The sequence below is a fragment of the Rana temporaria genome, chromosome 2 (genome assembly GCF_905171775.1).
Source record: "Rana temporaria chromosome 2, aRanTem1.1, whole genome shotgun sequence".
NCBI classification, from domain to species: domain Eukaryota; kingdom Metazoa; phylum Chordata; class Amphibia; order Anura; family Ranidae; genus Rana; species Rana temporaria.
In genome coordinates this window covers 425,039,542-425,053,816 of record NC_053490.1, presented here as the reverse complement: position 1 = coordinate 425,053,816, position 14,275 = coordinate 425,039,542, and the positions used below count along the sequence as shown (strand labels likewise).

Sequence of the window (14,275 nt, the reverse complement as noted above, 5' to 3'; positions counted from 1 at the left end):
TTTAACAATGTATTGACTTTTATTCTGAGAGGGGGTTTCCAGCACCTCCAAAGTCCTATCCTGTATGGTGTATTGTTTTCAGCAGGGGGTTAACCAGACCTCTGTAGAGAGACAACTGCTACTACATGGATAGCTAACTTAATCAAAGTTTAATTGAGCTTTAAAATAACATTAGTATATAGCACCGTGTTGGTTTTACAAAGTACTATGCTAGCATGCTAAAACAACCAATTTATTTATTTTGATCATGGAATTGTATAGGTTTTTGAAACGTGCATGCACTGTTAACAAAAATCAATTGAAAATACATCATTTAAATTAACTGCTGGCTTCGTTGCAGAAACAAGTCTGTCGCCTTCCAGCTCCAACTCTGATCTTGGAAAACTATGTAACACGGTCTTGTGTTTGTATTCTATTTCTGTATCTGTATCTGTGAGCTATGATGATATCATCCACACAAGACCTGAGATACACTTGCCAAACTATAGCAGCGACTAAACAGGATATTTACTATAGTCTTCTAATTTTGGTAAGTCCAGCTCTAATCCGCGGCTGTTGATTTGATCTTTAAACAAATGCTTTCAATGGAAGTGACAAAGCGTCCTCTGCAAAGGTTTTAACAAACAGAAGCTGCTTTGATTTTATACATTGGTGCGAGCGTGAAGTAGTTGTCAGACCATGATGCCTGTGTTACAAGACATCTGCCTTAAGGGGGAAAGGAAGGTTGCTTTATGGATAATTAAGGACTGTACATCACAGGTGGAGCCCAGAAGATACATACAAAAGGAGACTTTATAGCAGATCAAGCATAAAAACACTTGTTGTACTTCACTGGAAAAAGGGCAGTGGTATAGTTGAGAAACTTTTTAAACTGCTTTGGGACTTTCCAGCACTGTCTACATACAGTGAGTAACTATTGCTCATATTTTTAGTTTATTTGTAATCATTATGCATCATGAGTTATTTCTTGGCTTTCTGCAAGTCTCATCGTGGCTTGGTGTTTACTCAGTATCAGGTGCTCCGATCTCACAGACACTTGTGCGATGTTTCACTAGTTGTAGATGGCCATGAGTTCCCTGCACATAAGTCATTGTTGGCTTGCTCTAGTGACTACTTCAATGCAATGTTTAAAGATTACACAAAAGAGTCCAGAGCCTCCGTTATTCACCTAAAAGTTATCACGGCAGCAGGTCTACAAAGCATTCTGGATTTTATATACACAGCATGGCTGTCTCTTTCCTTGAAAACTTTGGAAGATACTTTGGAAGCTGCAAATTATCTGCAAGTGGTGGATGCAATACCGTTATGTAGTAAGTTCCTAATCAATAGCTGTGACTTGGAAAACTGTTGCTTTGTTGCCAATATTGCTTTAAAATATTACCTTGTAGATGCTTTAGAAGAAGCAGAACAGTTTATCAAAAATAATTTATGGAATCTGTTACAAGAAGATATAGAAGGGACAGAGTTGGTGGAATTAAATGTAAAGTCAATGATAAACTTAATTAAATCGGATAATATTCCTAAAGTCAATGAGCAATATTTATTAAGTTTAGTTCTTAAGTGGTTACAATATGATAGAACCAGACTTTTACATGCTAACGTGTTTTTTGAAAATGTCAGATATGGTCTGTTGTCGCTGGATACCCTCAGGGAACTTTACAAACAATCAGAGGTTCCTTTAACACCATCTATCAAAAATATCATCATAAAAGCAATAAACTATCATTCCTTCCCCTCAAAGCAACCTCTTTTACAGGATAAATACAGTACTCTGCGGAACCAAAAGGGATGGATACTTCTTGTTGGAGGAACAGCCAATGGGGAATTAGTTGAGAATGTTCTAGGATTTGATGTCTACTCTCATAAGTGGAGAATGGTAACAAATCTAAAAGTAAAAGTTCAGCATCATTGCACTTGTGTGATTGGTAACTTCCTCTATGTGATTGGAGGAGAAACTACTGAGAGTACAAAGAGCAGCTCAAGCAGCACTTGTTTGTTGGCTACAAATGTTGTCTACCGCTTTGACCCAAGGTTCAATAAATGGATCCAAGTCAGCTCCATGTTGGAACAAAGAGCACAGTTTTCCTGTTGTGTTGTAGACAATCACATCTTTGTTATTGGTGGCAGGGGCAATCAACAAGTCACATATTCATCAGTGGAAGTTTATGACATAAACAGAGATGCTTGGACAAGATCTAAAGACTTGCCTTGCAAAATACATGGTCAAGCAAATGCAGTGCATAATAACATAATTTATATCTCTGGAGGCAAACTTGATGGCCGAGTCAACAGCTCTAAGGATGTGTTTTCTTTTAATAGACTAGAAGGACAGTGGAAAAAACAAGCACCTATGACAATTGCAAGGTTTGGTCACCAGATGGCCACTGTAAAGGATTCAATATTCACATTCTTGGGAATTTATGAACCATTTTCTGATATAGAAAGCTATGATCCAATGCACAATCAATGGACTCGTTTGAGGCCAATGACCTTCGACCGGTTTTGCTATGGTTTAGTGGTGGTGGAGCAAACTGTGCTTTTCCTAGGTGGCAAAAAATGGCAAGATTCTCGAGAGGTTGCAACACATAACGTTGTTGGGTATGATGCAGAAAATGACTGCTGGGAAGAGATTTGCAGTCTGGCTTTTCCATTTTGTGGACTAAAATGCGAAATTCTCCAGATGACAGATGTAAATGAAGCCAATGACATAAATGACAAAGTGCATTCACAGATGAAGTGAGGGGAACATTTTTCCTTTTGTAGGTTCAGAGTAGCATACAAACAATGACTCATAAATGGTAATGTATGTTCATTCAAAAAGACAGTAATTTCCAATTATGATGGTGGGAAAAATACATTTAGTAGCTAATATATATATATATATATATATATATATATATATATATATATATATATATATATATATATATTAAACATGGTGGTCCAATTGTCAGTTGACCATATGCACCAGGAAAGCACAACTTCAGTCTCTACAGGAGGTAATGTTTATTCAATGTTAGAATTTCTCTAATCAGCAGACAGCCATGAATTTAGCAAGGTGTAACTGACTAAGCAAAGCCATTGTGTTGCAACATCCCTCGAGGGCTGGAATTGTGCATCCTAGTATTCATAGTTCAAGAGATGTAAACTTAACTAGTCTAGATATAGCTCCTGTAAAAGAGGAAGAGGAAGTTTACATCTTATTGCATTTATGCGATATCTAATATTTTTCTGGCACATTTAGCATCAAGGGACATAACCTTTATAATTCCATATTATGGTATTTAATATTATATTAAAGATTAGATTAATTATGGTCACTGATATCAATAACAAATGCATATACACATTACAAAAAGTTTACGGACACCTGATCATCAAACCTACAGTATATAAGCTTGTTGGACATCCTATTACATGGGTATTAACTGTTTAAGAAGGGCTTTGCAGGTTGATTTTGGAATGTGTCTTGTGGAATTTGACATTGGAAGTCCTAGCTCACAATCTACAGAGAAGTTTTATTGTATCTGTCACACTCCTTACAGGTTTGCCCACAGTTCATGTAGAGCAGGGGTCTTAAACTGGCGGACCTCCAGCTGTTGCAAAACTACAAGTCCCATCGTGCCTCTGCCTGCAGGAGTCATGTTTGTAACTGTCAGCCTTGCAATGCCTCATGGGACTTGTAGTTTCACAACAGCTGGAGGGCAGCCAGTTTGAGACCCCTGATGTAGAGAAATCTTCACCAGTACACCTTAGTATAGTGATAATCTTGTCCTTTATTCACATAAAGGTATCACGGACTGACGTTTCGGGACCTTTCAGTATCCCCTTTTTAAAGATGAGTCAGCGTACTCACAGTCTGCCTTCCAACTCATCCCAAATGTGTTCATAATGGTAGAGGTCAGACTTCTGTGTTTACAAGTGATTGTGGTGAGCAGGCACCAAAGGGTCTGAGCCAGAGGTGGTGGAACCGAGTTCCCCCAAGTTCCCCCTGAAAAAAAGCCCTGGCTTATACATTGTTTGCAGTACATTAGTAGTAAACCTGTCTGCAGGCGGCAGCTAGCTAAAATAATCTGAATATTATGGAGGTCTCATTACAAGCAGCCTGTGGATGACATGTATGTAGTGCAGCCATTTTAAACAGAGTCAAATGAGCTAAATGTGCTCATGTGTATATGGGGTCTTAATATGTTGTGCCGTGTTTACTGCTGTGAGAAGTATAGATAGTATCTTGTAATGCTCACTAAGTATACTAATAGGCTTACAGTCAATGAAGTATGTAGAGTCAAGCTGAGACAGAAATGTCATCCATTTGTACAGATAATGTGATACTATTTCACTCATGCCTGTGTATAAAACTAGAAAGTCGGACTCAGTCTGTACAGTATGTAAATGATTTGGCTTCTTATACTGTATGACTTTGGGGTGGGGGGGATCATGTCATAGTTATACATTTTGGAATCTCACTTCTGCTACAACAGGCATGTTTCTGAACAGTCCCATACCTTCAGTAGCATCCTCCATAATATAAAAGAAAAACCAAGGGACTTAAAGTAAACTAGAGGAAATTAGACCAATTTTAATTCTCGTAGAAAATGTTCAGATCTAAGAACCAATAAAACCCAAGTTTCCATGATTTAACTCCGCTACCTTCACCAAATGAGATATTACTTATGAGCAAACAATTTTTTTAGATGTATTGTACAATACAGGCAGTCCCTGAGTTACAAACAAGATAGGGACTGTAGGTTTGTTCTAAAGTTGAATCTGTTTGTAAGTCGGAACAGGTCAATATTTTAAGCCATAAAATCAATTTTTAAGCTTTTTGGATAGCATAGGGAAGGGTTTTCACCCCTGTAACATTTGTTTTGCTGTCTGTTCCCCTTTTCAGAAGATTTCACCTTACTTTCTGTCCCAATGACAATTGGATTTTGAAAATGTTGGGTTGTTAGGGAAACAAGGATTGGTGATAAAGCTCCAGTGGAGACACATTTTCCCTATATTAATTCTTACATGAGTGAATTTCCCTTTCTGGGGGTAGATTTCCTCGCATTTCCTGTTGTCTCCCTCTGTTTGTAACTAGGAGTCTTTTGTAAGTCAGATGTTTGTAAGTAGGGGACTGCCTGTATACATCAGATTTGTTTATGCATTATATAGTGGTAGCCCATAGCAACCGGTCAGGATTCATCTTTCACTATTGTCAATATAATTTGAATGCTATTTACTGCTATGGATGGTGCATTTTGCACAGAATAATTACTGTTTGTATTTCCAAGATTTGCTTCAATCTTCAAAAAACTGATTGTATTGATGACAATGTTGCACAGTTTAGAATATCACATTGTATACTATTGCATTTGTTATAAAAAGTCTGCATCAACTAATGTACCTCTTTGTTCAGTCCTTACCTTCCCTACCCCTGTTATCATCTTGGCCTGCCACAGCTTCCATTGCTGCTACTGGATTATTTTTATCATTCCTAATCAATAGTGTCCCATTGATCAAGTACTGCACAGGTGGGTCTAATGCACAAAACTGCACAAAAAGATACGTATACCGCTCAAGGTGGGTGTCTCATCATAGGCTTGGGGTGCTGGTTTGACTCATTGAACACCAGCAAATCAGTCAGATAAGAATGTAAATTAATGTAATTTGAGATGCAACAGCTGTTTTCATTTATAGAAGAGGAGGATGATGGGATTATACCGGTGCTCAAATATCAGAATAGCAATATCACAATAAATTGTAATTATGTATTAAAATATCATGTAAATATTGCACAAAATACATAATAGAAAAAAATCATTTAAAACATGTATATTCAAACAGGTATACTGGACTGTGTGGGTTGCTGGTATTCCCAGATTAGAGTATACTGGTGGTCAGGTATGATGTCACTTCCCTATATATTTCGCCAACTTGGCTTCCTCAGAGTGATACACTGTGACCACAAATTTTTTAACAGCCAGCTCTATCAAAAAATCAAAAACAACATGTAAGAAAATAATACATATACAATAACATATAATATAATTTTACATATAAACATGGACGTGTGCCGCCAAGTTGCCCCAAGGGGAAACCGACCTTCACTCAGTCAGAATTGGAGGAAATCTACATGTGGAATCCCACATGGAGTATGGAATAAGGTTCCAGAATTGCGGAATTATGCAAGAGGCAGTGCTCGGCCGTAGGCCTCAGGAAGCCAAGTTGGCGAAGTGACATCATACCTGACCACCAGTATACTCTAATCTGGGAATACCAGCGACCCACACAGTCCAGTATACCTGTTTGAATATACATGTTTTTAATGTTTTTTTTCGATTATGTATTTTGTGCAATATTTACATGATATTTTAATAAATAATTAAAATTTATTGTGATATCGACATTCTGATGTGTGAGCACCGGTATAATCCCATCATCCTCCTCTTCTATAAATATACTTACCTGGGATGAGGTGCATTTTTCTTTGAAACTACCCGGATCCTCTCCACCTATCCAGCTGTTTTCATTTATTGCATAGTAGCAGGGGTCACCTCTGAAATGTTTTGTGCTGCAAAAGTGTTTTTCAGTGTGGAACATGTCAGAGGTCACCCCCGATACTATTTAATTAATAAGGAAAGTTGCTGCAACCTGAAGTACTGTAATTAATTTCTTTTACTGACAGATGTAATTGTACTTTCTCTTCTAACTGCCCTCCTGGGGAAGACAGTGCACACGTGACACCATGAATTAGAGGGCAGAAAGTTAAGATAAAGATGAAAAATAAAGACTAAGGAAATGAAGATGCAAAAAGTAAAGTAGAAATCCTATTCTTTCCTAGGTGGCTGGTTTTCATCTACACATTGCAGATTACAGTAGCGTGAGAAGTAGAGTGAAATTATATGGCCCCATTTACATATATGCATTACAACTCACTGTAAAAAAAAACATGGAACAGTGTCAATCTAGACAGAAAGAAACTGCAGAAACGCAAAAGGTTTTTTATTCATAAAAAGAGCGGTTTGTCCTGTGAAATTACATGTGCATTTGTTCTGTGTGAATCAGCGCAAAAATAAATGTTATTAGGCTATTTTCTCTCCAGGTCAAATGTTTTTTATTCATAAAGAGTAGAGTGAATCAGAAGATACCACATTATGGCCACTAGATGGATCTGAAGATCTTATGAAATAAATACTTATTTGCTATGATCATTAGCTGCCTCTAGTGAACATAATGTAGTATTGTCCCGATTCACTCTATTTTGTATGGACAAAAAACATTCAACTTGGAGAGAAAATAGACTAAAATTCGTCTTTGCCCTCATTAACACAGAATGCTTGTACACACAGTTTCGCAGGACAATATTCAGACTTCTAGTTAAAATAAATATACCATTATCCTCAATGTTGTCCTTTAAAATTTACTCTACAGATTTACTAAAAAGGAAAACACCTAGCAGTTGTTACTCTTGGTTTGGCTATACCGGGGTGCCCAACCTTTTGAAGAGCAAGGGCCACATAAGCAAGTTGGTAACCAGTGGAGGGCCACAATGAGCGGAGCGGGCGGATGACAGGTCATGGCTACTCTATAGGCCCTCCGATCCGCCCAGATGAAAGGGGACGAATTCCCTTCTGTTTTTCTGATTGGAGGTAGGCAGGTGTAAACAGGTATTTGTCGCTCTATAGAGGTTATTAAGGGTCCCATTTGGTCAGGCTGATCGTGTGAAAAGGGCCTAAGACTGCTTTCACACTGATGTGCTGCGGTTTACCCAAACCACGGGTGCAGTATAGTGCACCTGTGTCTATCCTGCGGGTTAGTTGAACTTTGCCATAGACTCCACCTGTGGAAAAAGCCGGCGCTGTAGAGGAAGCATTGGCTCATGGGGCTCTGTTCCGCAGCCGCTATCTTCCTCTACCTCCAGCTTCATTCACAACACTGATGCTGTGGTATGGTGGGTCAGCAACCTGTGATCTGGGCTTGCCAACCCACCATTCCAGAGCAGGAGGTCGCGGGCCACATCAAAGGGCTCCGCGGGCCACATCAAAGGGCTCCGCGGGCCACATGTGGCCCCCGGGCCACTGGTTGGCCACCCCTGGGCTATACAATAAATGTGGCGGTATTTCATTAGGCAAATACAACTGGCCGGATGTTAATACTATTCTGTGGTAGCAAGTTATATTATAAATGCCGCAGTAAAAATTGACATTTGCCAATGCAGGCAGACATTCCATAGACTACTATGTCCCCTCTATCAACATAACTAAAGTGTCTACAGCTTCACAACATATGCAAAAGAATGAAAAGAAGAATGAATGATAAAAATATAAAAGCAATAGAAAATATAGTACGTAATGGAAAGGGGTAAGTCAGAAGCTCCCACGCCGTATAATCCTGACATGCTTGCAGAACAATTTGATTAAACACCATTACTATACAAAGTAGCAGACATCATTGCATTTTCTTATCTCCGGTTTGCAGTCATATCCAGTCATGTTTATTTTTCCATAGTGCAGTAATATTTTGCTATTATCCTTGTGGAACTGTCTCAAAAAATGTGCACATGGCTGGGAAAATATGATATTATATAGAGCAGATACAGGTAGACTGCATGGACTGCTCTAGTTTACTCCTAGAACTCAAAAACATATTGGTAGGTTAGTAAGTAGGCTTCAACACCAATTGACCCTAATGTATGTGACTTGTAGGAACATTAAAGGCTAAGTTCGCCATTAGGATCAAGTTACACACTCATACTTAGTGTGTAGCATGCAAAGCGCCCCTTCTGTTCCTCAAACAGTCATTTTGGGGGTGACCGTGGCCTACACAGCCACATCATTAATTCACAGAGATAGCCACCATGGCAGATGGACATGCAGTTTTCATTAGAAAACATTTTCAGTAATCATCACACTTTAGCCCTTTAATACTCCCTGCAGCTCTATAATTGAAAGCCCTTACCTTGGTATAGGCAAAGAGCTAGAGGACCAGTGGCTGCTGGTGCTCCAATTTTTTTTTGAAAGGGGGGGGGGTGCAAACAAACGGAAAAAAAAAACAATTGCAGCCTCACTGTGCCCATCAAACGCAGATACTGTGCCCATCAATTGCAACCACTGTGCCCATCAAATGCAGCCACTGTGCCCAACAAATGCAGCCACTGTGCCCATCAAATGCAGCCACTGTGCCATCATTTGTCACCACTGTGCCATCAATTGTCGCCACTGTGCCATCAATTGTCGCCACTGTGCCCAGCAATTGTCGCCACTGTGCCCATCAATTGTCACCACTGTGCCCGGCAATTGTCGCCACTGTGCCCATCAATTGTCGCCACTGTGCCATGCCATCAAATGCAGCCACTGTGCCATGCCATCAAATGCAGCCACTGTGCCATCAGTTGTCACCACTGTGCCCAGCAATTGTCACCACTGTGCCCAGCAATTGTCACCACTATGCCATGCCATCAAACGCAGCCACTGTGCCATCAATTGTCACCACTGTGCCATCAATTGTCGCCACTGTGCCCAGCAATTGTCGCCACTGTGCCCAGCAATTGTCGCCACTGTGCCCAGCAATTGTCGCCACTGTGCCCATCAATTGTAGCCACTGTGCCCAGCAATTGTCGCCACTGTGCCTATTAATTTTCGTCCACTGTGCCCTCTAAAATGCTGCCACTGTGCCCTGTAAAATGCCCCCTCCCCCCGCTTGGCACTTAACTTTCTGGGGTCAGCCATCCTGCTTCTATCGTCCTTCGATGTCTTCTCCCGCCCTTGATGACGCTTCAGACAATCAGGTTACCGGTAACCAGAACCAGTGAACCTGATTGGATGAGACAACTGTCAGTCTTATCCAAGGAACGCACCCCCCGTGCATCCCTGGATAAGTGTTTGAAAGCCTATTACAGCCCTCAGGCTGTAATCGGAAAGCTGGCTCTGATAGGAACTTCCACAGCCAACCTGCTGCCATTATTCAGATGGCCGGCGCTCGCCAGGGGTGCGGCCATCTGAATAGTCGGCGGTAGTGGCAATACACAGATTCATGCAATGCATGAATCTATGTATTGTATCAGTGGCAGTGCGGGAGCCAGAGGGGGCGGGCTCCGGCGCCCTCTATGGACGCACGGCCACTGTAGAGGACGTGTCTGTAAGAGCGTGAAATTGCACCCATGATCCACTGGCTGTAGTTGCAATGCTCATGTCCACAAAAAAAAATGTAATGCAATTTTTTTTCTGCAAATATATGTGCATTTATTCATTTTTTGCAAAAGGTGGACTTAAAGTGAAGGTTTAGGTAAAAACAAACTCTAATCCACCCTATGCTACATTCTAAGACTAATGTATCTTGCTATGTAAAGCAAAAATCGCTGTACTTACCTGTTCTGCAGCCGATCCAGTCTGGTCTCCAGCAGAGGATGCTGTGTGCAGGAGAGAACCAACAATGGCTGGGAAATGCCTGGGAAGTGACATTACCCAGAGACTATGGGGCTTCTGTTTTTCGGCTGCCTCTCCTGCACACACCTACACAGTGAAGCTGCCACTGACAGCTCAGCACAGGACCGGACTGGAGTGGCCGCAGAACAGGTACAGTTGTGTTCAAAATAATAGCAGTCCAACATCACTAACCAGATTAATAACTATTTTTGGTATATATTATATTTCTACATGGCAAATAATTTATTAGTAGGTGTAGTAGAGTAATAGAAACTGACAGTTCCAACAGTCATGATATGTGTGCTGCTTATCCTGTGTAATTGAATCATTAATCAAAGGGGTCATGGTGAAAATTATAGTAGTGTGGCGTTTAACTAGTGAGGTCATTCAGTCTGTGAAAAAACAGGTGTCAAACAGGCGGCTCTTATTTAAGGACGAAGGCAGCAAATGTTGTACATGCTGCATATAGTGCATTTCTCTCTGAAAATTAGAGAAAAATGGGTCGTTCCAGACATTGTTCAGAAGAACAGATTACTTTGATTAAAAAGTTGATTGGAGAGGGGAAAGCATATAAAGAAGTGCAGAAACTGATAGGCTGCTCAGCTAAAATGATCTCAAATGCTTTAAAATGGCAACCAAAACCAGAAAGACGTGGAAGAAAATGTAAAACTACCATTCAATTGGATTGAAGAATAGCCAAAATGGCAAAGACTCAGCCAATGATCAGCACCAGGGTGATAAAAAAAGGTCTTAAGTTACCTGTGATTACTGTAACAATTAGAAGATGCCTATATGAAGCCAAGCTATCGGCAAGAAGCCCCCCGCAAAGTCTCATTGTTGATAAAATGACACGCTGAGGAGGTTGATTTTGCCAAAGAACACATTGACTGGCCTAAAGAGAAATGGCGCAACATTTTGAGGGCTATTGAAAACAAGATTGGTCTCTTTGGGTCTAAGGCTTGCAGACAGGCCCGGATTTCCCACAAGGCCACCGAGGCCAGGCCTCAGGGTGGCAGGACACCGAGGGGCGGCAGCAGCATGGAGTCCCCCGACGGCCGGAACATACAGTTAAGTGTGGTAAGTTGCTTTCTAGCAGGACTAGAAACAAGTGATTGCAGTGATGTCGCCAAAATCACTTGTAACATGTGTGCTGCTGTCCGTCCGCCCCACCCCCACATACCTCTTTCTGCTGGCTCTGTCTTCAGGACTCCGTCCTCCCCCGGGCCGCCGAGTCTGTCTCCTGTCCCTGCCACTGATGTACACAGTGAGAGGGGTGAGCTGTGCTCTTCCCATCTCAGTTGTGACAGGAGTTCTAGCACAGCACTAGGTCTCCTGTTTTGGAGGTGACAGGGTCAATAAAGAGAATCTGTCACCTCCAATTGCTATCACACAGGGAATTGATTTCTCCTGTGTGATATCAATAAAGTTAAGTGAAAAAAATATTTATTAAAAAAATATATAAAAAAATAAGAAATTATAATTAAATTAATAAAATAAAAAAAGTAATTAAAAAGTAAAGAATAAGAAAAATAATAAGAAAATTAGACAAAAAGAAAAAAAGTAAACGACAAGCTACAAATAAATAAAACAATATTTGAACTACCTGTGCCGCCCCTGCCATCCGGTTGTCATTCTCTGTTGATTTGGGGGGGGGGGTTAATGGGTTGGTGGGGAAGGGGTACATTGCGGAACCTTGCCTTGGGGCGGCAGGGAGAGGAAATCCGGGCCTGCTTGCAGACAGTTTGTCAGCCGACCCCCCAAACACTAAATTCAAGCCACAGTACACTGTGAAGGTGGCGCAAGCATCATGATATGGAGATGTTTTTCAAACTATGGTGTTGGGCCCATTTGTTGCATACCAGGGATTATGGATCAGTTTGATTACTTCAAAATACTTGAAGAGGTCATGTTGCCTTATGTCGAAGAGAAAATGTCTTTGAAATGGGCATTTCAAAAAGACAACGACCCCAAACACAGAAGTATCAACAAGATACATGTTACAAAGTGGCCAGTCCAATCCCCAGACCTTAATCCAATAGAAAACTTGTGGAGTAATATCAAAAATGCTGTTTCTGAAGTAAAACCAAGAAATGCAAAGGAATTGTGAAATGCAGTGCAATCGTCTTGGGCTGGAATACCTGTTCACAGGTGTCAGAAGTTGGTTGATTCCATGCAACACAGATGTAAAGCAGTTCTACAACTAAATATAAGTTCAGTGATTCACAGGAAAGCTAAATCTTCAAGCATTTTTCAGTTTATACAGTAAATGTTTCAGCTTGTAAAGTAAAATGCAGGAACTGCTATTTTTTTTTTAAAAGCTTAAAAATGATTTTTCTTCACTTTCTGTAAAGTAATAGCAAATTAGAATTGTTTTTCTTCCTACTTTGGAATAGACTGTGCAGTGTTCCCAATGCATTTGTGTGTATAGAAATAAAAGCGATTATAAGTATTTTGAGCTTTACTCACTTTTTTAAACACACTGCTATTAATTTTAACACAATTGTAAGTACAGAGATTTGTGCTTTACAGGGCTATATAGATTAGTCCTAGAATGTGGCATAGAGTAGGATTAGAGTTAGTTCGTTTTTGCCTAAACCTCCACTTTAAGCTTTTTATGCAGAGATTGACATAAATAATCAGTGAATTTGGCCACACACGACCATTTTTAATGGTCTAGAAAAAACTATTTTTTTTTTCAACCCAATTATTGTTAAGCCGGCCTTGCCTAAACACGATCGTGAAAAACAAAATGCTCTAGCAAAGCGCGGTGACATACAACACGTACGACGGCACTATAAAGGGGAAGTTCCATTGGGATGGCGCCACCCTTGGGGCTGCTTTCGTGTTAGTAAAAGTTTGGTGAGAGACGATTCGCACTTTTCAGTCTGTTACAGCGTGATGAATGTGCCATCTCCATTACGAACGCTATTTTTTCCCAGAACGAGCGCTCCCGTCTCATAACTTGCTTCTGAGCATGCTCGTTTTTTTCACGTCGTTAAAGCCCACACACGACCATTTTTTACGACGTTAAAAATGACAATGTTAGAAACGACGTGAGCATGTTCTAAATTTTTAATGCCCATTTTTTACGTTGTGAAAAATGCTCTGGAGACCACACATGATCGTTTTTTTTTTTTAAAAGTGTATTTTGTGCGTGTACTCGAGAGAGGAGCCGGACTGCAGGAGTTGGGAGTAGGCAGGCCTCCCCCAGAGGCAATCTGCCACCTTTCTCCATGCCCCGGGTGGCAATGGCAGGTGTGTGAGGGGGTCCTCCCACACAGCCCGCCCTACCTGCTCCGCTTTGAAGCCCAACAGGGCAGAGGGACTCCCTATAAGGGAGTGAGAGGATTTGCCCGCTCAAACAGCCCCGTTAGTCCTTTGCCTCTCTTTTTAGAGACCGTGTGGTCAAAGTGCGTGCATGTTAACCCAATTTCGAGTGCGTGTAGGTGTGGTGGTTTTTGTGGGAGGGGGGTGGGCGTACTAAGCGCAGGCTTACCTCGCATAGCACACCCACCGGGAGCCGGGCTGAGACCACCAAACTCAATTCACATGTAGCCGAGACCGGGATCCGAACCCCTAGCTGCAGAGGTGAATGGCTTGTCAGCGCAGTGCCAATCGCGTTGAGCCACCGCAGCTCCCTCACATGATCGTTTTTAATGACATTAAAAAAAAACAAAAAAATTTTTCATCCTGAAAAACGGTCGTGTGTACGCTGCATAATTTCTAGGTGAAACATTAATTTTTAACTTTGGATAGATTGTAGAAGAAATGTATTTCTGTTTAGTCCCAATCAGGGGACTTTTCCTTACTTCCTGTTCCTGTGACATCTGAGCAAGTAATAAGGTGAGAGGATGATGCTGCGACAT

The 14,275-nt window shown here is 40.9% G+C and overlaps 1 protein-coding gene across 1 annotated transcript; it reads left to right on the top strand.

Annotated features, from left to right (window-relative positions):
- Window positions 1–385: 385 nt before the first annotated feature.
- KLHL34 (kelch like family member 34) lies at window positions 386–2,861 on the top strand. Its single transcript, XM_040339672.1, has one exon. The coding sequence runs from the start codon at window positions 956–958 to the stop codon at window positions 2,738–2,740; it is 1,785 nt and encodes a 594-aa protein (XP_040195606.1). The 5' UTR covers window positions 386–955; the 3' UTR covers window positions 2,741–2,861.
- Window positions 2,862–14,275: the final 11,414 nt, after the last annotated feature.

What these genes read in the sequence shown, in the direction of transcription:
- KLHL34 (XM_040339672.1), top strand. Translation starts at nt 956, where the DNA reads ATGAGTTATTTCTTGGCTTTCTGCAAGTCTCATCGTGGCTTGGTGTTT.